The 22,326-nt window shown below is 41.0% G+C and overlaps 1 protein-coding gene across 2 annotated transcripts in view; it reads left to right on the top strand.

Annotated features, from left to right (window-relative positions):
- pid1 (phosphotyrosine interaction domain containing 1) overlaps nt 1-22,326 on the top strand; it is a 49,990-nt gene that overhangs the window by 3,015 nt on the left and 24,649 nt on the right. The window contains exon 2 of one of the 2 annotated variants that reach the window (XM_015951770.3): nt 16,801-16,947. The exons of the other annotated variant lie outside the window; for it this stretch is intronic. Coding sequence (XP_015807256.1) covers nt 16,801-16,947 — 147 coding nt within the window. The remainder of the gene's footprint in view (nt 1-16,800; nt 16,948-22,326) is intronic. 2 annotated transcript variants of the gene reach the window in all.

Genomic DNA, 22,326 nt, shown 5'->3' with positions numbered 1-22,326 from the left:
TTGTTTTTGTCAATTTTTGTTGTCGTCTCATTCGTCATTGAACATGTCGATCAATATTCGCCATAATGGTGTCCTTATTGGCATGTATGTTTTTGTTGTCATTTCGTTTGTCTGCAAAAATTCATTCATCACAAAAAATGAAGGAAAAAACGCAAATATGTAGTCAACAAAATTAACAGTGGCGGTGACGTCAAATAAGCGACGTACCAACGTCAGATTTGTAGTCATGCTGATTACGAACGTTTACAAGTCGATAAATGTCAAAGTACACGACAGGTGTGGCCAAAACACACGCACCATTACTTTTCATTTAAATTGAAGTACAATATATGTGCGATCCAGACCGTGAGGCAAAGTGTATAGCTCATTTTGCCCCATTGTCTGAGATATAGGGAGCCTAGGTCTCCTCCCTTTCCGGTCGGCTCATGGGTCCCCAGAAGAACGAAAAAATGAATGCTAGTCAACCGGGCTAAAAGAGATATTTTCTAATCCGCTTTGCCCTACGCCCTGGATCACACATATGCTGTACTGCAATTTAAATGAAAAGTAATGATGCAGTTTATGTATGGGCATAGAAGAGTAGGTGCTGCACCGACTGCTACTGCCTGCGGTGGCTGCATTTGCGGCTTCTACTTTTTATTAACTCTGTGGTTAACAGGATGTTTTAGCTAGGCTTTAGCTCTGTGGAGATCTGGAGCTCAAACATCAAAATCCCGTTCACACATGCCAGAATGAATGCACTTGCTTTAATGTTTGTCAGGCAAAATATGAACAAGTTCAGCTCACCTTAACAAAAAACAAAACAAACGAGCAAGTTCACGAACGATCGTTCAATGAATGCGTTCGGTCACACCACTGGAGATTGCCACCCACAGTGTCAGTGGTTGGGGTGCCACTGTTTCTCCAGGGTATCCCCGGGTCCTTAAAAAGTCTTAAAAAGTCTTAAATTTACTTTTCCAAATTTAAGGCCTTGAAAATCCTTAAAAATGACAAATAATCCTTAAATACAGTTTCCAAAGGTCTTAAATTACCAAAGACCCAATGAACTAGATTATTTTATTTCTATGACATTTTCGTGAATTTCTAGTTAGTCTTCAGCATTTTCTGTGTATGATGTTGGCATAAGCGGAACCGTACACATTCAGTTGGTTGTGAAAGGGGACTATTTTTAGATGAGCACATTAGCTGGTTAAGCTAGTGGGAGCTTGCGCCATGGAGAAGTGCAAGTTTAATGGTAAATGGATGGTTAATCCCACGTTCGCGACGTGGTTAGCACCGGTTCCAGGCAATAGCTGGAAATTATAGCTTAAATTTAATTTAAAAAATAGCTTAAATTTGGATCTGGATCGAAAGGAGTCAGTTGAGGTGGTTTGGGCATCTGGTCAGGATGCCTCCTGGACACCTCCCTGGGGAGGTGTTTCGGGCATGTCCTGCCAGCAGGAGGCCCCCGGGTCAACCCAGGACACGTTGGAGAAGTTACATCACCAATCTGGTCCGGGAACGCCTTGGGGTCCTGCCGGAGGAACTGGTGGAGGTGGCCGGGGAGAGCACGGTCTGGTGCTCCCTAGTTGGTATGCTGCCCCCGTGACCCGGACCCGGATAAGCGGAGGAAGACGACAACGAGCTTAAATTTGGTCAAAGTGGCCTTAAAAAAGGTCTTAAAAAGTCTTAAATTTGGCTCCCTTAAACCTGCAGATACCCTGTTCTCATCAATCACAGCATCCAACCACCATTCATCTCCCACTCGTCCGGAGCTACATTAGTAACGAAGAGGAAGAGATTTCTTTCAGCGCAGTCCCACTCAGAGTTGAGCTCATTCAGTGAATTTTCTTCTCATAAACTCTTAAAGGATCAGAAAGGGGAAGCTGTAAACACACAGAGTCCAAAGTGATGTAACGTTTAAATCTCTAAGTGAAACTATTGTTTGAAAATGTCCAGTTAGCTGGTATGACTGACCTCCACGTTGAGAAGCAAACTCATGAATTATATGCTTCCTGTGTGTTTTTAGTTCTTGTCCTGTTTACTTTCTGGTGAAATGCACTACCAAATAAAATATTTCTCATTCAAAGACAAAAATGTTGTGAACTGTGTGTTTTGCCCCCCCCCACCGGAAAAGTTGGTTACAGTTTTGGTGTCTTGCATAACATGGGTGACAGAGTGCACACTCATACCATTGTTTAGCTCTTTTATTTTTTTACGTAATTCTCGAAAATTGGGCTTTGCAAATGTGTTCAAAAGAAAGGAAATGTTTTTTATGTTTCAGTGAGCTCTCAAGTATGGTTACAAATGATTTAGTGACGTATGAACAATAGTTTTTATTCTTTTCTCTAAAATGATTTTCTAACATTAAAATATTTTCTTTGGTCATGAACTACATATTGTTTTAATCTTGTACCTCATGATTTTTATCTTGATGCTGCATAAAAGATAATTTTCTTTCTTTGTTTCTTGTTTTGTAATGAAATAATCGTTCACATGTGGAGATTAACGTTTGAGCTGCAGACACCATTAGCACCACTACTCTGTTCCTTCTTAACAGTCTACTAAGAACCAACAGCTGGTACTCTTCTCTTTCTGCGCCTTCACTTCTTCCATCCCCATTCCCATATGTCTGGGTATGTATGCAAAACCATGTGTCACAACCTGATATTAGCGATTAACTGTTTTGATCTGAAAGTCTGTGACAAGACTTGCCACGCTTTGAGTTGTTGGTATGAATCCGTGGCCACTTCTGTATCCAGGGGGTGTATTTCTTCTGATTTCCATGCTATTGGACACAGACAACTATGTGATTGGCTTCTGCTTTGCTCCTCAGCATCATTTGCAGCTGTTTTCTACACTCTTGTCAGGATCTCAAATCTAAAACCCGAGTTAGTGTCACAGTAAGTATGGCCTAGTGCCTGTTTTTATCCTTTTTGCTGAGTATCTTACCATCGTGCTGACTTAGAACCTTTTTCTCGGGGGGGGCTTCAAGTTTAACTTACCATCTGTGACCTGTTAGGCTCATCACTGCAGGAGGCAACCTCTTCAAAAAACAACCAAACCCCCAATAATTTCTTTTTTTGGTGCTTCTTAGGAATATACATATATAAATTCTAATAAAGTGTACTTTAAGTTGAATCTTCTTAAAAACAAAATACACCATTTGTCTAAATAACGCTTGTGATCCCGGCTGTAATCAGAAACATACCAGTGAGAGTGATATTTCAGGACTGCCTGTCGCTTCTGATTGGCTGTCCTGACATTTTTTAGCAGGAGTCTTCTTCGCTAAAAAGAAATGGATGCTGAAGTACACACTGTACCGAGTTGACCATAAACCATTTTAGCTGGGTTTTTAGTACGAGCCTTTAACTATTTGGCATAACGAACTGAACTCAATGCAGTGATAAATAGGTTCAATTGGAATGTTTACTTCCTTGAGATGAGTCTTGTGATTTATTGCTATATCAATAAACTGAATTGTCTGACACTCACTAGTGAAGCCTGCTTTTTTGCAACAGCAATTCAGCGAAAACTTCAGTCCCTTATCACTTTTCCCTTATCGCCCAGGAGACGGTAAATATTTCACACTAAATGCATGTTGTAAACAGTGAAGGGTTCTGGGAATCACACATAAGATCATAAGTGCCAGTGCAGAAAGAAATTTCTTGCAAGGGCTTTGAGAATTGGACAAGAAAGCTAAAATCTACCTTGTTCTTTCAACTGAGGTAAAGCGAGATTGTCTCTGCTTTGATTCTTGGCTGCGGTAAATTCAGGGTTCCCCCCAGCGCTTTATAAGCCTGGCAGTTTGCCAGGCTTTGCTTGGCCACCCGCCAGGCTAAATGTCATGTCCCGCCCCCTCCCTGACCCTACCGTGTCCGCTGACACGAATGGCGCAACAAAACTAGAGCCCTCCATCAGCTGATACTGTTGAGAAACGGCAGCGGAACGTGATCAACACCCCCACCCCCGCTCTCACTGAGGAGCGCTGCGGGACAAAGCTTAATCTAAAAGCAAATTTTTGTATGATGACTAAAATGCTCAAATGTTGGCATAGAATGTACCATCTGGTAAAGGGCATCTTCTTAGGAAGGTGTTTGGACAAGTCCCACCCAGAAGGAGGTCTTGAAGTAGATTGGCCTGAAAAAAAAAATCTGTCTACGCTGATCAGCGTCAGCCTGAAGAAGCCGGCAGCCGTCGGCGAAACTGTAGCCACAAAACAGGTAAACAAAACTGTTTCTGTGTTTAAAAAGAACGAAAGCATGCTAATGTTCACCTCTTTTAGAAGTTTGCTGTAATCAACATTCTGCTACATTACTCTGCCAAGCACTTTGGGAATTAAAGGAAAACTTTAGCATTTGTAAGTGTAGTTTTTTGAAGTTGGAAGCTGAACTTGCACAACACTTTTTTTATATCTTGGCAAAAGTGATTCCAGGTGTTTGCTAACACCTATCCAATAATTCAAATATAACTGCTGATAGGCGGAGGGTTACAGTCAGCCACCATGCATGAAAAAGCATTAAGCAACACTTTTCAAGGAAAATAATTTAATCAAAAAAGAACAAATATTGAAGAATGAACCTATGTATGTGTGTGTGTATACATACTATTTAAAAAAACAGGCGCGTTTTTTGGCAGTTTTTGGTGTGTTGGCTTGGCTCCTTTTCAGAGTTCTTTCAGGATTTTTATCAATAAAACACTGTAAAGCATGTAAAACACTTCTGAAGGTGCAACTTATATGAAAACATTTGTTTAAATAATCATACACACCATTGTAGTGATTTTGATTGGCTCCAGGAAACACTTGGCCCAGAGTATGAGAGCTGCTCTTGTTTTCATAGACCGCACAGACATCCATTCATCTGTTCCTCCCATTTCATAGCATAATAAACCTCTGTTACTGTAATTTCATAAAAAACTACTGCTTCTGCAATTTTTTGCCTCAATTTTAGCTAATCTTCTAATCCTCTTACACTCTGTGATGTCTTTCCAGCTGCATTTGTTTTAAACAAAATCACAGGTAAATTTCACAGCTTTTCATCAGGAAGTTGGCTCATCATTGCTCGGACATGGTTGAGTTAATGAAGTTTAAATGCAGCACACTTGTCATTAACCTTTTATCCAACCATGTGGCTCTCCCTGAATCACAGACTTATTTTTTTACTTATTTCAAAGGGTATTGATCTTTTTTATAGTCTGTGTAATCTAAACGGTTAATATAGACATCTAAAAAATCAAAATGTTGTAGACTAACTTTTGTCAGCTCTGCCACGGTTAGTTAATATTAGTACTTATTTTTTCAGCATGTAGGGGCATCCATTAAAAATGTGCAGGGACCAGATAATCTTATGTTAAATTTTTCTGAAAGAAAGCTCTTTTTTGCAGGGTTGTTATGGTTTATTAACTACGTAAGATCTGAGGTATCGATTGCCCCCCGTCTTGTACCAGCTCTAAACTAACCTAACCCACACCAGTCTGGTGGTGGAGGACTCCCCACCTCACTCCCAAGCTCCCCCTCCACCCCATATCTACATATCAGGGCCAACTGCAGGAATGTAATCTGCTGTCAGGAAGCTGTAAAGTGCTGACGCGGAGGTCAGTGAGCATTAACACACATGTGGCTTCACTTTCACAAGTTCATCTTTTTTCTCTCCTTTTTTTATGGACTGGAGTTGCACTGTAGGGGCATCGTCACTTAAATCTTCCTTTTGACAGGACACAAATTGCGTAAAGGTGTGTCTTTGCAGCATAATTTCACACATAACACATCTGTTTTATCTATTGTAAAGTACATTTATAAATAGTTAGAATTCTTAAAAATGATAATAATACAAGAACAGCTCAAATAGTACAATATTTGAGCTAAAATGCAATTTTTTGGTAATTTTTGGCCTCTTGCCCGATGACTGCCGGAGATTAGGCGCCAGCTCTGTAACTGTAGTGAGGGTGATGTGGTTGTCTGGATGGATGTTTATGTGAGGTGGAAAATTAAGATTGTTCCCGTATGAGATTTGTACTGTGGGACTACATTTGCTTTGGCTTCCAAAGGTATTTATGTTTGGTCAGATAAGGCGTGTTTCCACTACCAAAACTTTTCAACATGGGCACGTCTCCATTTTACTGGACCGGTTGAACGGACATTTCCCGGGTCATTTTCAGGAACTTTCTGAGAACCTGATCAGGGGTAGGTTTTTGGGAATGCCAGGTAGAGTTGCTGAGTTGGTTAACTCATTCTCATTGGTTGTAACTTAGTAGGAAATTACATCAGCAGATGCCATCCATAACAACCGGCATTTGTAAAATTAGAAGAGGTGCTTGTTAAGCAGAATGGAAGCAAATGACGAGCAACAATTGCACAGCTTTAAAATCACAGGTACAAAACTCCCAACGCAGAAAAACACGGCAGAATTTTCCCGCAACAACGTAATTCAAAGGACTTGTTGTCTCACAGAGCATTGTAAACAACTGAGCTTCTTGCAGTCATTGAACGCCACATTTTTCATCACACAGCTGCTCTTGTCTCTGAACTGATTAAGTTATGCTACACTTTGACAGAATAAAACTTTCAGTGCTATTAATGTTACAGTGGATTAGGGCTGCACAATATATCGAAAAATTATCGTCATCGCGATAACAGGACGTGCGATAGGCCCATCGCAAAGCACGTCCAAAACGGCTATACATGTTTGGTTCAAACATTTCCATCCGTGTCATACATCAACTTTTTGTAAACCAGCTCTGTTTTTTACGCGGAAGTATTATTTGACCAATGTAGCCCTTCTGATATGCGGCATATCAGAAGGGTCCGTTCACGTAATACGCCCGCCCCCTACGTAGACCCCAAAATTCCACTATCTCCGCTCCGCCCCCGCTTTCCGCTGCCGCTCGCTTCCCTTGTTCGTCATGCTGGCTCAGATTAACGAACGCACTTTGTGTTGAGGTTTCTGGAATCAGCGCTGCTTTCAAACATGAACGTGAGTCCGCTCGGTGTCGTTAAGCAGCTGATAGTAACCGGGCTGACTCCGACACGTGCCGGTGAGCCAACCCACCTACCTCCATGTTGCTAGTGTTCCACCAGGTGGTATTGTCAGCCCCAGGCTCCGGTTAGCTTCCAGCTAAAAGGCTACAGCACTCTCCTCCCAGTCCCACCCTGCTAAAGAGGGCCTGGAAAAGTTCCCCCACACATCAAAGTGATTTTTCATTTATGAGCTTTTATGACCTTGTTTATCAGGATAGTTGATTTGCTGCTGCACATAAACTGTCAGTCAGAAGCTCTGCTAGCCGGGTATCTTAAGAGGAGCTAGTTCAATTTCTTAGCTTGTTATCAGAATCATAGTTGCAGTTTCATCATCTGAGCTGCTTTTTAAGATCTAGGTAAACTTGTTCAATTTGGGGTTAAAAACAAATGTTTTCACATATTTTCCATGTAGTTTTTTGCCAGTTCCTCTTCTGAAAGGTAAACAATCATTTTTCTCTTTTCCTCAGAAAATCTTAATATTCTCCTAGTTCGGCCCAGCACAGTTCACTTCCCAATTACAGCAACAGCCTTATAACATAACCACATAAGTGGAGAAAATGTTCAGTAGCAATGAGAGAAAATTTGCTGTTGCATTTAAGAGATGTTAAATATTATTTAACATTTAAAGTTATTTTCAGATTTTTATTTATTTATTCAAAAACCCTGGTAAGGGATGTTTTTCTGTATTTGGAGCATCAGAAAAAGTTTTATGGTGGAGGTGATGTTTTAAAGTCACTGAGAAACTGCATGCATGCAGTTTGTTGTTTTGCTGCTAATACAGTAGCAGGTGCAGCTGCATATTTTTGCAATAAAAACATTATGTTGTCATGGAATTCATGCATTAGTTTTTGTTTGCTTTAAACCCAGAGCAGACGTCACACGCCAGACGACATCAACACTGCATACTTTAGTATTTGTTCATTTATCGTGAGTAATATCGATATCGCAATATTAAGCACTGTCATCGAATATCGCAGGTTTTCCTAATATGGTGCAGCCCTACTATATATAACAGTCAAAAATACCAACAGTTCATGATAATTGAAGCTGTGTAATTTCAAACTTTCTTTAGAAGAAAGAAGAAAGAAAGAAAATATCATTTCTATAGCGCCTCTCAAGATAAAAATCACGAGGCGCTTCACAAAAACAAAAATGTAAAAATATAAAAAAAAATTTAGAAAATGGTTAAAAATATATTTAAAATGAGCAAAAAAATAGACAATTGGGATAAAAAAATGTTAAAAAAGAGTGAGAGTGAATAGGAAAGAGGGAAATCAGTGGATCCTGAGGAAGGTGGAATAGGTGGGGAGAGCAGAAGAAAGAGAGTGGTGAAGAAGGTCATACAAAAGCCAGCTTGAACAAGTGAGTTTTCAGCTGCCTTTTAAAGGAGTCCACTGATCTCAGGCTCAGCGGGAGAGAGTTCCAGAGTCTGGGGGCCACAGCAGCAAATGATCTGTCACATTTGGTCTTTAGCCTGGTGCTGCACAACCAGTAGGCTTTGATCACTGGACCTCAGGGACCTGCTGGGGGTGTAGGGACTAAGAAGATCACCAATGTAAGATGGTGCTTGTCCATGTAAAGCTGGGCGGACACTGTGTGACTTTTTCACTCGTAACACTCAGCTTCAGTTCAAACTGTACGACTTCCTCGCAGGGCAGATCTCACGAGTCATGTGCTCACACTGCACGACCCAGTTCTCGGTTGCGACCTGACTGCTCACACTGTACGTCTGGTAGCAACACGTCGGCTCTAAAAAATGTGCTAAAAATAGCAGTTTTTACACAACACGTCAGACTTTTTTGTCTTGTTTTGCCTGTTGTCCTTCGGGAGTGCTGCAGGAGGACACACATGGATTTATGGGGGTTGGATGAGGAAAACAAAATAAAGAAAGTAAATCTGTGTTTTGTGATCAGTTTAATTTGACATGAACACGACAAACACGCTTTCTTGACAATCTTTGTGAGTAAAAAAAAACATGTAGAAATAAAAATGAACAACGTGTGTTATCAGGGAAATAGCAGGCGAGCGGTGTTGATGCAGGATTGTGCATGCACCGTGAGCGGTTCTGATACTTTTTGGGTCGCAGCGCCGCTTCAACAGTGCGATATCCTCACGAGGGACGAGCAAAATTTCAAACACTCCAGAAGTTTGTGCGAGCTCATGATTGCTGATCGGCAGCTGGTCACGTGGTGTTAATTGCCTCTCGTAAACCCCTGTACACTACACGACGCTCGGCGCAAAACTCGCCCCGATCTCGTGGATTCTCGCACGAGTGGAAAATCGGCTCAAAAAAGTAAAAAAGTTGCACTGTGTACGCCCGGCTTAAGGCCCTATAGACCAGAACCAGGATCCTGAAGTGAACCCTGACGTGGCCTTTCCTGCATGGAAATTTAGCTCACAAAGCAAGTATTAACACCAAGTAGTACATCTCTTTGGGTTGGACAAATCTGTCCCCAATGTGTCCTGACTAATGTCAAGATATAAATGATAGCTTTGCATTTACTCGTTATAAAAACATTTCACTTGTCCTAAATACAAAAAATAAAAATGAAAAACAGTCCATTGGAATCTTCAAAGATATACAATACACTCACCTGGCTGTCGAGAACGGATGACTGAACATCACTGGGTGACTGTGAAATATCAAACAATGCAATGAAATTATGTACAAATTAAAAATTCAGTAATGTATCTCTTATCCCAATGTCATTATCGCAGTCATCATCCAGGATCACTAAGTCATCATCTGTGTGAATCTATACGATAAAACGCAAAACAGAAGACGGTAACCATTTCAAATGTGATTAAATACTGCTAAGTGGCTTCATCAGCAACCTTTGGATTTTAATAATTACATATCAACTGTTTACATTTAGTGAGTGTAACAGATATATTTGGTTTGGATTGCATCTAAAGGCCATACCTCCTCACTGACTTTAGACTGGGAACATGATGTGACATGGATACTGAGGAGTTGCAGTGGCACAAACTCTTGGCAAGAGACACAGCGGGCTTTAGGCATGGACACAAATTCCTGAGCTGTGAAAGGTAGAGGAGAAATCTCCAGTGTGATCTGGATTGGCATTATATACAGTTGTGGTCAGAGGTTTACATACACTTGTAAAAAATATAATATAATGGCTCTACTGAGTGTCCCGTTATTTCTAAAACTCTGATTTTTCTCTGATAGAGTGATTGGAACAGATACTTCTTTGTCACAAAAAAACATTCATGAAGTTTGGTTCTTTAATATCTTTATTATGGGTTAACAGAGAAAAGTGATCACATTTGCTGGGTCACAAATATACATACAGCAGTGCTAATATTTGGTTACATGTCCCTTAGCCATTTTCACTTCAATTAGGTGCTTTTGGTAGCCATCTACAAGCTTTTGGCAAGCTTCTGGTTGAATCTTTGACCACTCCTCTTGACAGAATTGGTGAAGTTCAGTTAAATTTGATGGCTTTCTGACATGGACTTGTTTCTTCAGCAATGTCCACATGTTTTCAATGGGGTTTAAGTCAGGACTTTGGGAAGGCCATTCTAAAACCCTTATTCTAGCCTGATTTAGCTATTCCTTTACCACTTTTGATGTGTGTTTGGGGTCATTGTCCTGTTGGAACACCCAACTGCGCCCAAGACCCAACCTTCGTGCTGATGATTTTAGGTTATGTTGAAGAATGTGAAGGTAATCCTCCTTCTTCATTATCCCATTTACTCTCTGTAAAGCACCAGTTCCACTGGCAGCAAAACAGCCCCACAGCATAATATTCCCACCACCATGCTTGACTGTAGGCATGGTGTTCTTGGGGTTAAAGACCTCACCTTTTCTCCTCCAAACATATTGCTGGGCATTGTGGCCAAAAAGCTCGATTTTTGTTTCGTCTGACCACAGAACTTTCCTCCAGAAGGTCTTATCTTTGTCCATGTGATCAGCAGCAAACTTCAATCGAGCCTTAAGGTGCCGCTTTTGGAGCAAGGGCTTCCTTCTTGCACGGCATCCTCTCAGTCCATGGAGATGCAAAACACGTTTGACTGTGGACAATGACACATGTGTTCCAGCAGCTTCTAATTCTTGGCAGATCTGCTTTTTGGTGATTCTTGGTTCACTCTTTACCCTCCTGACCAATTTTCTCTCAGCAGCAGGTGATAGCTTGCGTTTTCTTCCTGATCTTGGCAGTGATGAAACAGTGCCATGCACCTTATACTTACAAACAATTGTTTGCACTGTTGCTCTTGGGACCTGCAGCTGCTTTGAAATGGCCCCAAGTGACTTTCCTGACTTGTTCAAGTCAATAATTCGCTTTTTCAGATCCATGCTGAGCTCCTTTGACTTTCCCATTGTAGCGTTTGTGGGCGTTTGTATCCAATGAGCCCTATTTACCTGGCCTAAGAGAAGTCACCAGCTGTAGTCACTCATAATCACTCACAAGAAGTTAAGAGGCCATGCTATGAAGCTCAGTTCACTGACACGTTTCTAAGTCACCAAAATTGCTAGTTCATGTTGCTGTATGTATATTTGTGACCCAGCAAATGTGATCACTTTTCTCTGTTAACCCATAATAAAGACATTAAAGAACCAAACTTCATGAATGGTTTTTGTGACAAAGAAGTATCTGTTCCAATCACTCTATCAGAGAAAAATCAGAGTTTTAGAAATAACGGGACACTCAGTAGAGCCATTAAGCGCTTTGGGCTTCCTGACAGGGTTGTGGAAGGTGCTTTATAAATAAAGCTTTGATTGATTGATTGATTGATTATATTATATTTTTTACAAGTGTATGTAAACCTCTGACCACAACTGATAGACACCCCTTGCCTCCCCAGGACTTCACAAGACTGGCCCTAGTGTATCCTTCCTCTTGAGGGAATAGCAGTGTGAGCCGGCATTGGCCTGACCCTCCTGTGGCAGTTTCAATGACAAAAATGTAGGTCTTATAATTGAAACCAATGTGATAGGTTTCATTTCAGCTACAAAAACAATGTGAAGGACAGCATAGAAATACTTTTACCCATAGCTTTGTGAAGCGTCCATGCACCCTCAAGTTCAGACAATTTTGGGTATGTCTCACACAGAATTTCAGTCAACTGCAGATTTAAAGAGTGCACCTTTAATCTAAAATCATTTATTAAATCTATGTGAACCATAGAAATGAGTTATGCAAATATAATTCTGTCATGCTCTGCACACATCAAAAGTAATGAGATATTCATTTATTATATTATGTGTTGACATTCATTAGTGCAAACTCAAAATGGTACCAAACTTTCTACTTTATGAATGTCATAGCAGTTCACATACTTCCATATCCATATCCAACATCCTCTGGAACATTGACTGTCATTCCCAAACCAGCTTGTAAAAGCATGAGTTCATCAGATTGTTTGGGGGTTTTCTCAGTGGGTGAATGTGATTGTGCGTGGTCTCGCGAGACCTTATTGATATAACATTGACTCCATAAGGTACTGCTTTCTCATCAAAAGGGGTCATTTGAGGCAGTTTGAACTTCATATTAAGAGGTCAATCTTTTATGAAGTATTGTATCCAATAATTCATAGAGATCCAGTATAAAGTACCTACTAAAAACAGCTCTTCCTTTTCTGTCGTCACATTTGTACTTTTATGTTTGGTTGCAGAGTGATAAAATCTTGACAGGTACACCAAAATGAATAAAAAATTCTGCTTTGGTCCGTCTTTGGTACAACAGCATTTCCTTTAATAATCTAACACTTTTTGTCCATTCATGTGAGAAAGTGTCTTTCATGGTGACAGAGGTACAAAAAAATTGACAAATGCAGCCTTAAGGGAGGCACAAGAAAGTGTAACACATTAGTCTATCCCAAGCTGAGAAAAAGCTGAGGGTTATGGCAGGAAGTACAAGACAGAATACTATACCAGATTGGTCAATGCTTAGGTTTGTAACTACTGCTACATGCGCTGTAGACTTTTTAAATTAAAATAACCTTAGGTTATTTTTGAACCTAACGGACACAGAGATGGAAATTAAAGAGAAAAGAGAATGGAAGAGAAGTTGCCGGGGGGGGGGGGGGGGGGGGGGGGGGTCAGTTCACAAAAAGAAATGCAAAAAGAATCTGCTTCTAGACCTTCAAAAAGATGGAGAAGCAAAGAGAGACACACACACACACACACACACACACACACACACACACACACACACACACACACACACACTAGTACAACAGAACTGAGATATCACATTGCCAACCAACATAGGGATATATAACAGTAACAATGTTTTACAAACAGCATGCGGTAATATTGATATCCCTGTAGTAAAAGAAAAAAACTGAAAAAACATTCTGTACTGTCAACTACAGGCCGGTTGCCCTGGCCAACGTGTTGTCCAAAGTGTTTGAGCATATTCTGCTGGAAAGATTCAATGATTTTATAGCAACAACAGATAATAGTTTGGTTTTCAAAGTGAGCTTAGTACTGATCTTTGTATGTACACCCTTAACAAAACAAAATAAGTATCTGAGACAAAATACATCTGTTTTTATGTGTTTTTGAGACACCTCCAAAGCCTTTGACCGAGTCAACCACACTAAACTGTATCTTAAACTACCGAGTAGAGAGGTTCCTGCATATATGATCAGGATAATACATTTTTTGGCATTCACACCAATCGATGCAGGTTAAGTGGGGAGTGGAAGTCTCTGAACCTTTTGCTGTATCCAGTGGACTCAGACAAGGCGGGATTCTGGCTCCAGTTCTCTTTAACCTGTACCTTGATGATTTGTCTATTGCACTGAATAGATGCAAACTGGCTGCTTAGTGGGTGAGCGGCTTGTATGCTGATGATACAGTCCTCTTGCGCCCTTACAGTGCTGGTTTTGCAACAGCTGCTCAGGATCTGTCCAAAATATGGTGAAGTTTGACATTGTTTAACCCCCAAATAAGTGTTGTGATGATTGCTGCAACAAAAGAGGACAGGAATATGATCTTTCCGTCTTTTTATTTGACAAACCAAGTCCTTGAAGTGGTGAGAAAAGTAAAATATTTGGGACACATTCTAAGGAGTGATTTCTGTGAGGATGAGGATATAAAAAGACTGTACTGTAAGATGTACATGCAGGCTAACAGTCTGGCACATAACTTACGGTATGTGCACAGATAACGTTAAAGTGGCCCTTTTTCCTTCTTTTTGCACTTCTTTCTAAACGTCCCAATTGTGGAGTAATTACATTAAGATAGCTATAAAATGTTACAAGTGGCTTATCAGGACTCTTTTAAAATCCTCCTGAGGCTCCCATGATAGACCTCGGCAAGCCAAATGTTTGTCACGACTAACCCCCAAATTCCACTACCTCCGCTCCGCTCCGGTCCGCCCCCGCCTTCCGCAGCCGCTCGCTTCCGAACTCAATTTTTACTGGTACCTGCTCTACAACGGCTCCGCTCCGGTGCGGAGACCTGAGGGGGGGCAAACAAGCATGCACAGGATTTTCGAGATCTTGCGATACAGTCCGAGCAATAAACGCGGAAGTTAGATCCAAACACCCGTTGTGTGGGAGAAGCATCGGCATGAACTGTTTAATCTGCCCATCATTTGTGTTGAGAGATCAGCAGTGTTTGGATCAACAAAGTGTGACTACTTTGATAGTAGAAACTGTATTTATGGCTTACTTTTATGCATTTAAACTTCAGCCGCCATTGATAGTTGTTAAAAGTTGTTAAACCTGTGCATATGAAACAAAAAATGCCTTTTGTTTATCGATTTATTGTGAAAAACGGAAGTTGCTTCTTCCAACTGTATCACTTCTCAAAAGATTTTAGCCACCGCTGTTCTCGAACTAGACCCTGGACCCTCTGGAACTCAGGGAAGTCCAATATTACATCTTCTCAACCCCTTTCAAGCTCATCACATTTATCTTGCAGTGCTGAAATGTTCCTCTTAAGCTCCACAACCATACTCTGCAAAGAGATAACCTTGTTGGACCAGGTGGACAATGTCTGACCAGAGCTCAGTGAAGGTGTTTTGCAGCTCGAATCTCCGCTCCCGTAGCTGAGATTTGATAAAGTACAAATCTTCCACCAGTTTTGCCTCAAACATCTCAGTAAAGTCAGATCTCAGTGCTAGCATTTTTGCTCTTTTTAATATTTGTCATTAGTCTACCAATCCATCTAGGAGCCACTTTGCACGTTAGATCTTAAGTGAGGCATTAGACGTCGAGTCTCGTACAAATTTCGGGCTAAAAAAACTTTTAAGAGGAAAGTCGGTTGGGAGCTTCAGTCATGCATTTCACTCGTCCACCACCACTTGGGTCTCATATTTCACAAACAATATTCAGTGTCCCAGAATTGAGACATTGTTCTTGTATTTATTGTGTGCTGTTTGTCCAAGTATAGCTGATAAACTTCTGTGAAGGCAGTCAGATCAGTGTATTGGCATCCAGTAGCAAAAAGAAAATGGGCACAAGATTACATATTATGAAGACTTGTAATACGGCCCCACATTTATGATGGAAAGTTGGGTTTGGCAAGCTTAGCCTGTCAGTACAAATTCAGAAACAGTTTCTTTTTGTTTGATCAAACTGCATAAGAAACAAAACTGCTGCATTCATAATTGCTGGCCTTAATCAAACACTTTGTGTTTTGGGCAAGTCTTAAAACATCCCATGTATAAGCTAAGCACAAGAGGTAGGAAATGTAAAATTCTGATTAGTCCCTGTTGCAATGAGGTAAAACTTGTACTCCTGTGGACAGAGCAATACAGCTAAACAAACTGCCAAAAAAAAAACCTGCAAACTCTCCTGTTTGCAGTCATTCTCATTTTGGGCTTCAGGGTGTTGTGGTTCCGCATAAAGCTTCCATAAGCTACTGAGGCCTCTGACAAGGTCTGTTATTCTTCATCACTGTGGGTAAATCTGTCATTCAATCCACCAAGCAACTCAACGCCATTGTGAACACCAACAAGAGAATATTTCAGGGGATCTTTACACTGGAGGGCACTACTCGCACAGATGTCCATTCAAGTTGTACCTCATTGTAAAGGTGACTTGTCAGGGAATTTGTTATAACAACAAACATAAAAAGAATCTACCAATATATTAATTGTAATCTTTGTGCAAATGTTTGGGTAAATCAAACTTTTGCATATTGGCATTGTAATTAATTACATTTTAATACAGTAACTTTTAGTCCTAGATTGCAAGAGCTATAAGGAAAAACAGTGCAGAAATTTTCCTTTTGCAACCTTTATAACAAAAATCACTCTTCTATGTCTCCAGGAAATGCTCAGTTTGCATTTTGATTGTTTTAAGGAAATTAAAATTCCTTGGTGGTGCAGTGAACAGAGCCACTACGACCATGTGGTTCTGGTTGGTTTCAGGAAACATTTGAAATGAGGAGTTGGCAGCCCCCTTTGTTTTGAGGAGAGGATCTGTTTCTCACATTTAATGTGAAGCTTAATCAACTCCCCACACCATCTCCATTTAAATTTTTCACTACCAAGATGTCTTTTCTATGTATGCATGTAAATAGAAATGTTAATACTGGCAAGTTTTTCACACAAACCATTTCTTAACTCACATAATTGATTTTTTGGCAGTTTGATGAGATATTTTGGACTTGATTATGGTCTTACACACACACGTGCATGCACACACACACACACATACAAAAACAAAAAGCTTAAATATGTTTGAGTTGCCATTTCTTTGCCAACACCAGTTGTTTATGAGGAAACTGAATATCATTCCCACATTTAGCTTGTTTCTTGTTTGACGCAGATTGTAACTTCCCTTAAAGTACAGTGTTTACATGTCATTTTTTTCTTCATCAGCACTTTCAGACAATGCTGAAGACCAAGCTAAATGTGCTGACTCTGAGGAAGGAGCCATTGCCTACGGTGATATTTCATGAGCCTGAGGCCATTGAGCTCTGCTCCACAACACCAAATGCAAAGAGCAGGACCCACGCTGGATACAAGGTAAGATCACATGAGTCTGATAATCCTCAAATCCAGCCCTGATCCTGAACACTAATCCATAATAGAATTAATAGAATCATAATCCAAGTGTTTTCCCCTTTCTCTTTGTTCACACAAGTGTAATCATTGTGGGTTTTAAGTATTTTAGTTTCTTGCCAGAGTTGCAACATCGAGTTATATAAAATTTTGTGTTGGCATATTCAATTCAATTCAATTCAAAAGTACTTTATTAATCCCAGAAGGAAATTCATTGCTGTAGTAGCTCATAATAATAATAATAATAATCAAGTCATCAAAGAGTTATTGTTTTAGCTCATTTGGGATTTGTGGCTTCAGTTGAGGTATTATTTCAGCCTTTCCAATGGTAATCAGCTGCGCCCGAATGTAAACCAGCTTGTTGCCATGGTTACGCATCATAACAAATGCTCAAAAAGTGAAAAAATAGCAGTAAAAATCCTCCAAGCTTCACAGCATGAGAAACAGATAAGTAAAATGTCCCAAAAAATACCGTTTTTCTTGAGAAACTAGAAGAAAAAATGTCCAAGAAAAGGCAAAACTTACATATAGTCAACAGAGCTACTCCAACATGCAGCCACCCAGAGCAGCGCAGTTCCAAAATATGGGTTGTGTATTCCAGTAAGAGAATGTTTGTTTTCCTCATCATGCTGATTTCACACGTAAAGTTTATTCAAATTAACAAACACTGCCTGGCCCAAGAGAGCCCCTACCCAAAAAAAATATATAAAAGGTCACAAACTCTAATATTTCATTGGTCCCCCTTTAGCTTTAATTACATTATGCATTCACTGTGGCGTTGTTTCGATAAGCTTGCAATGTCACAAGATTCATTTCCATCCAGTGTTGGACTAATCTTTCACCAAGATCTTGCATTGATGATTAGGGCTGTCGCGGTAACCGCAAAAATGAAATATCGCAATATGAAGAAGCCCACCGCGCTGCATCATGGGCCACCGCGATTACTGAACTTGGTTCAACTCGATGCATGTTGAGAAGGATGGCTGCACTGGTATCAAAACGAAACGTTGCTTCGCTCCTTTGGGAGCACTTTGGTTTTCAGTACGTCAGCTGCTGCGCAGCCAAGAGTCCTTAGCCGAGACAGAGCTGCCACCAGCGGCAAAAAAATAAATAAATAAATAAACGCTCGGAGACCTGCTGAAGTCCCGGACAAGCACTGCTTCTGCAACCGTCCCGAAGAGAGTTTGAGCCGAGCTGGAGTTCACTCGCTACCTGCAGGAGGAATGCATCTACCCTAAAGAAACCCCCCTGACATGGTGGAGCAACAACCGGGAGAGATTCCCTTTGCTCGCCAGAGTCGCACGCAAGTACGTGTGCGTTAGTGCAACGAGCGCACCATCCGAGAGGGTTTTCAGTGTTGCTGGAAATGTTGCCACCCCTCTCAGATCCTCTCTCAAACCGTATATGGTTAACATGCTGGTTTTCCTTGTGGGCAACAAGGACGTGACCGAGCTATAAATCACCGTCATTCGTGTGTGTGAAAGTGAAATGATAGTGCGGCCGCCCCCCGGCGCGCGCGCGCCCGGTACATGTAATTTTTTATGCTTGATTTTAAACAACTAAACAAAATGGGGACTTGTTTCTTATTTGTTAGATGCTGCAGCCAAATTTGCATTTAAAAGTTTAACCTCCTGAATTTTGTTGTTTTTAAGTTCAGTCGGACTCCGACTGTCGGAGAAACAAACGTTACTGCCATCTGTGTTGTTACTGCCCTTTGATCTGCATTCAGTAAAGTGTTATAAAAGAAGGCACAGCAATTTTTTACCTTTTTTAAATGTGTAAACATTATGTTTAGATAGTACTGCAATAAAAAGAAAATGCTGCAATAATATCGCACACCGCAATATTAAGCCACCCTGAATCACCGCAGGGGGAATTCCTCAACCGCGACAGCCCTATTGATGATGGTAGAGTCTGACCACTCACAAAGCCTTCTCCAGTACATCCCAAAGATTCTCAATGGGGTTAAAGTCTGGTCTCTGTGGTGGCCAATCCATGTGTGAAAATGATGTCTCATGCTCCCTGAACCACTCTTTCACTATTTGAGCCTGATGAATCCTGGTGTTGTCATCTTAGAATATGCCCGTGTCATCAGGGAAGATGGAATAACCTGGTCATTCAGTATATTCAGGTAGTCAGCTGACCTCATTCTTGGAGCACATCCTGTTGCTGAACCTAGACCTGATCAACTGCAGAATCCCAGATCATAGCACTGCCCCCACAGGCTTGTACAGTAGGCACTCGGCATGATGGGTGCTTCACTTCATCTGCCTCTCTTCTTACCCTGATGCACCCATCACTCTGGAACAGGGTCCATCTGGACTCATCAGACCAGTTTTTAATAATGACTTGGACAGTTCTTAACCCAGTTTTAGTAATTTCTGTAATCTCTTTAGATGTTTACTCTGCTTGATGCATGCGAATGATCTGACCCTTCTCAAACAGACTGACATCTTTTCCACGGCCACAAAATGTGTCTTTCCACATGGTTGTTTAACAAATGAGAAGCAACTCATTGCACCAGTTGGGGATAAAAACTTGTTGCCAGCTAAAATATTATCATGCAGATAACCAGGGTTTTTCCTGGCTCAAATTGAGGCAGAGGTGGTACCATCCTGACCATGCGCCAGTACATGCATACTCTGTGCATTCAACTGCCTCACTTTTTTAAAGGCAAAATATTATAAAAGGCTCAATAATATGCATTAGATTGGTGTTTAGTTCCCCCTTTCCCATCTGATATTTATTGTTAAAACTTTTTTAAAATATTTGACCAACATTTCGGTAACATTTTAGGTTTGTATTAATAACACTCATCTTAGTCAAAATAACACATACATATATCCAGTAAAATATAATGCATTTCATTAACATGCATTTGTATTGGAAATGGTAAAAACATTTAATTTCTGCAGCTAATGCAATGGTGGCATGTCTATTTTGTACGGGTTAGGGGGGTGTTCCGTTTTGCCTTAGCCCCCAAAATGCCTTGAAACGGCCTACAATAGCACCAACCATGGTCTGAATTGTATCAGATGTATAAATATTACATGTGTATAACTTATTGTTGTATACAGGTAAAAACGTGTAGTGGAGATAAATCTACCTACATTTTACTTTCAAGCTTTGTTTTCTTGTTTTTATTTAACTATTTTCCTGTCCTGTCCTGTGTGTCTCATCTTCCTGCATCTCCTCTAAATTCTCCAGTAAAACTGCTGCCTGGATTCTTACTTTTTTCACCTCATCAGTTACTTTTGAGCAGATCAAAGGGATCTCCTGACCGCAAAGCGGAGTGCGCGTTTCGATGCTGCGTCAGTGAGGTGAAATCACCGCAGCACATGATGAGCTGAGCGCATCAGGAACAATTAAAAGACTGAGTACCAGAGGATATAAACGCATATGAATGATCATGTGTTAATAATATTGCTTTGTTGTGCCACCTTGAGAATGTATTTTGCGCCGGACGCAGCGGGTGTACCAACAATCAGCGCTCTGCGTCCTCTCTGCTCAACAGAATCCCGCTACGCTGAGCATCCATAAGTATTGTAATTTGGGTAGAAACTGGATAACTGGATCTTTCCCTGAAAGATATCTAGCCCCCCATAACTCGATCCCTGCTCCTGGATGAAAAAACTGACATTTTGATCATATAGCAGTGTTTCTTTAGGATTGAGAGGAGATACAGGAAGATAAACAGAGACAGGACAGAAAAATAGTCAAATGAAAACAAGTTTGTTTTTGTACCTGGTGGTTGCAACAAAATGACACCATTGAAGGTAATCAGAAGTGAGAAACTGAAAATGAAATAATTATTTTAATGTTTAGAGCAGCAGGAACTCTGAGAGGCTGCAGACGCATCAGTGAGTTTGAGGGGGGAGAGGGCTGAAGCAGCGGAACAGTAAAGATGCAGGAACTACCGTTGTTAGAGGAGATGTGTTTAACTTTGAAATTGTGGACACAATTTTAATTGTCAAAAACTCCAGCAAACCAACCTGCTTCAGGTGTATGACGTCATCAATGACTAGTCAAAGTCAACTTGATTTTCATTACTTGACTGTTGACTTTAAAAAACAATGAAGTCATGCAACCCCTAATCCCTAACATGGTTACATAAATATGTTCCAAAGAACCTCTACCAGCTCTTTTGAAAGAAGGTTTGACGAGGTAATTTGTGTATTTATTTATTTATTTTTACTGGGTTCATAATTGATTAGCATCCTGCTATTCTTCCCTGAACCTGTTAACACGAGGTTGGATACCATCAGATTTGGAACCACATTCCTTGAAAATTCAGCCATTATGCTGCTGTAGAGATGTACATATAATATGTAGAGGGGTAAATATTGTTGCTTTTAAGCTTAAAATATTACCTTTACTTATGACCAGGAAGATGTAATATTCTATATACATATAGAATATCAACCTACTTGGTCTTTAAATGTTTAATCAGAATATTCTAGGATTCTTTGCTTTTTCAGTGATCAAACACTTCGTGTTACTTCAAGAAGAGAGTCAAGTTCATGAAAAGTAAGAAAACAAAATAAACAAAAATAAACAATAATGAACAAGAGTCTGCTTCTAGACCTGCAGAAAAAGACAAAAAAAGCAAAAGGGCAAAAAAAATGGGACACAACAACAATACAACAAGATCAAGCTATCACTGCGTCAACTTGATGAAGAAATATATAATCAACATTGCTTAACTGAAGAATCACGATAATAAATCACAGTGCATTAAGTGCCCACCATAGTCTTAAGACCTGTGTTTAACGTTCCCAAGCCCATACTTTTGAGAGCACCATGTGAGCACCTGTGTGTGTACACGCGCTTGTTTATTTAAGGTTTCTCTATAGGAGCGTCCAACAGAGAGTGTGAGGGACCACAGATCCGCCCCCCAAAGATGCGCAGGAGACGGGGGGGAGCTCCAAGTCTCAGAGATCCAGGCGCTGCCCCAGAACACAGGAACCCCAAGGAGACCGCAACCAGAAAGGCCCCCGTCCCCCTCGAGAGGCACAGAGGATCGCCCCGGGGGGCCACAACCAGCAGCCGGCGGAGTCCCGGGAGATATCAGCGGCAAGCCCTCAGGCCCGCCCGCAGCCTCCCACCCCCTAGCCGGCCGAGCCCGGGACCCAGCGACCCAGGACCCAGGGGCGACCACCCCCGCCGGGGACCCAGCAGAGCCCAGGGACCCAGACCCCACCAGGCAGCCACCGGGATCTATCAGGCAGATGCCAAATTCTTAAACCCCCAGACCCGGTTGCCACGAACACTCAGGCAGACCAAGGCACAACCCCTCACACCAGGTGTGGCAGGGGGAGGGGGGACGAAACCAGTTCCATATAA

Source organism: Nothobranchius furzeri, chromosome 13, assembly GCF_043380555.1.
Source record: "Nothobranchius furzeri strain GRZ-AD chromosome 13, NfurGRZ-RIMD1, whole genome shotgun sequence".
Taxonomy (NCBI): Eukaryota; Metazoa; Chordata; class Actinopteri; order Cyprinodontiformes; family Nothobranchiidae; genus Nothobranchius; species Nothobranchius furzeri.
The sequence above is the reverse complement of the archived record's forward strand: the minus strand, read 5'-3'. Positions and strand labels throughout refer to the sequence as shown.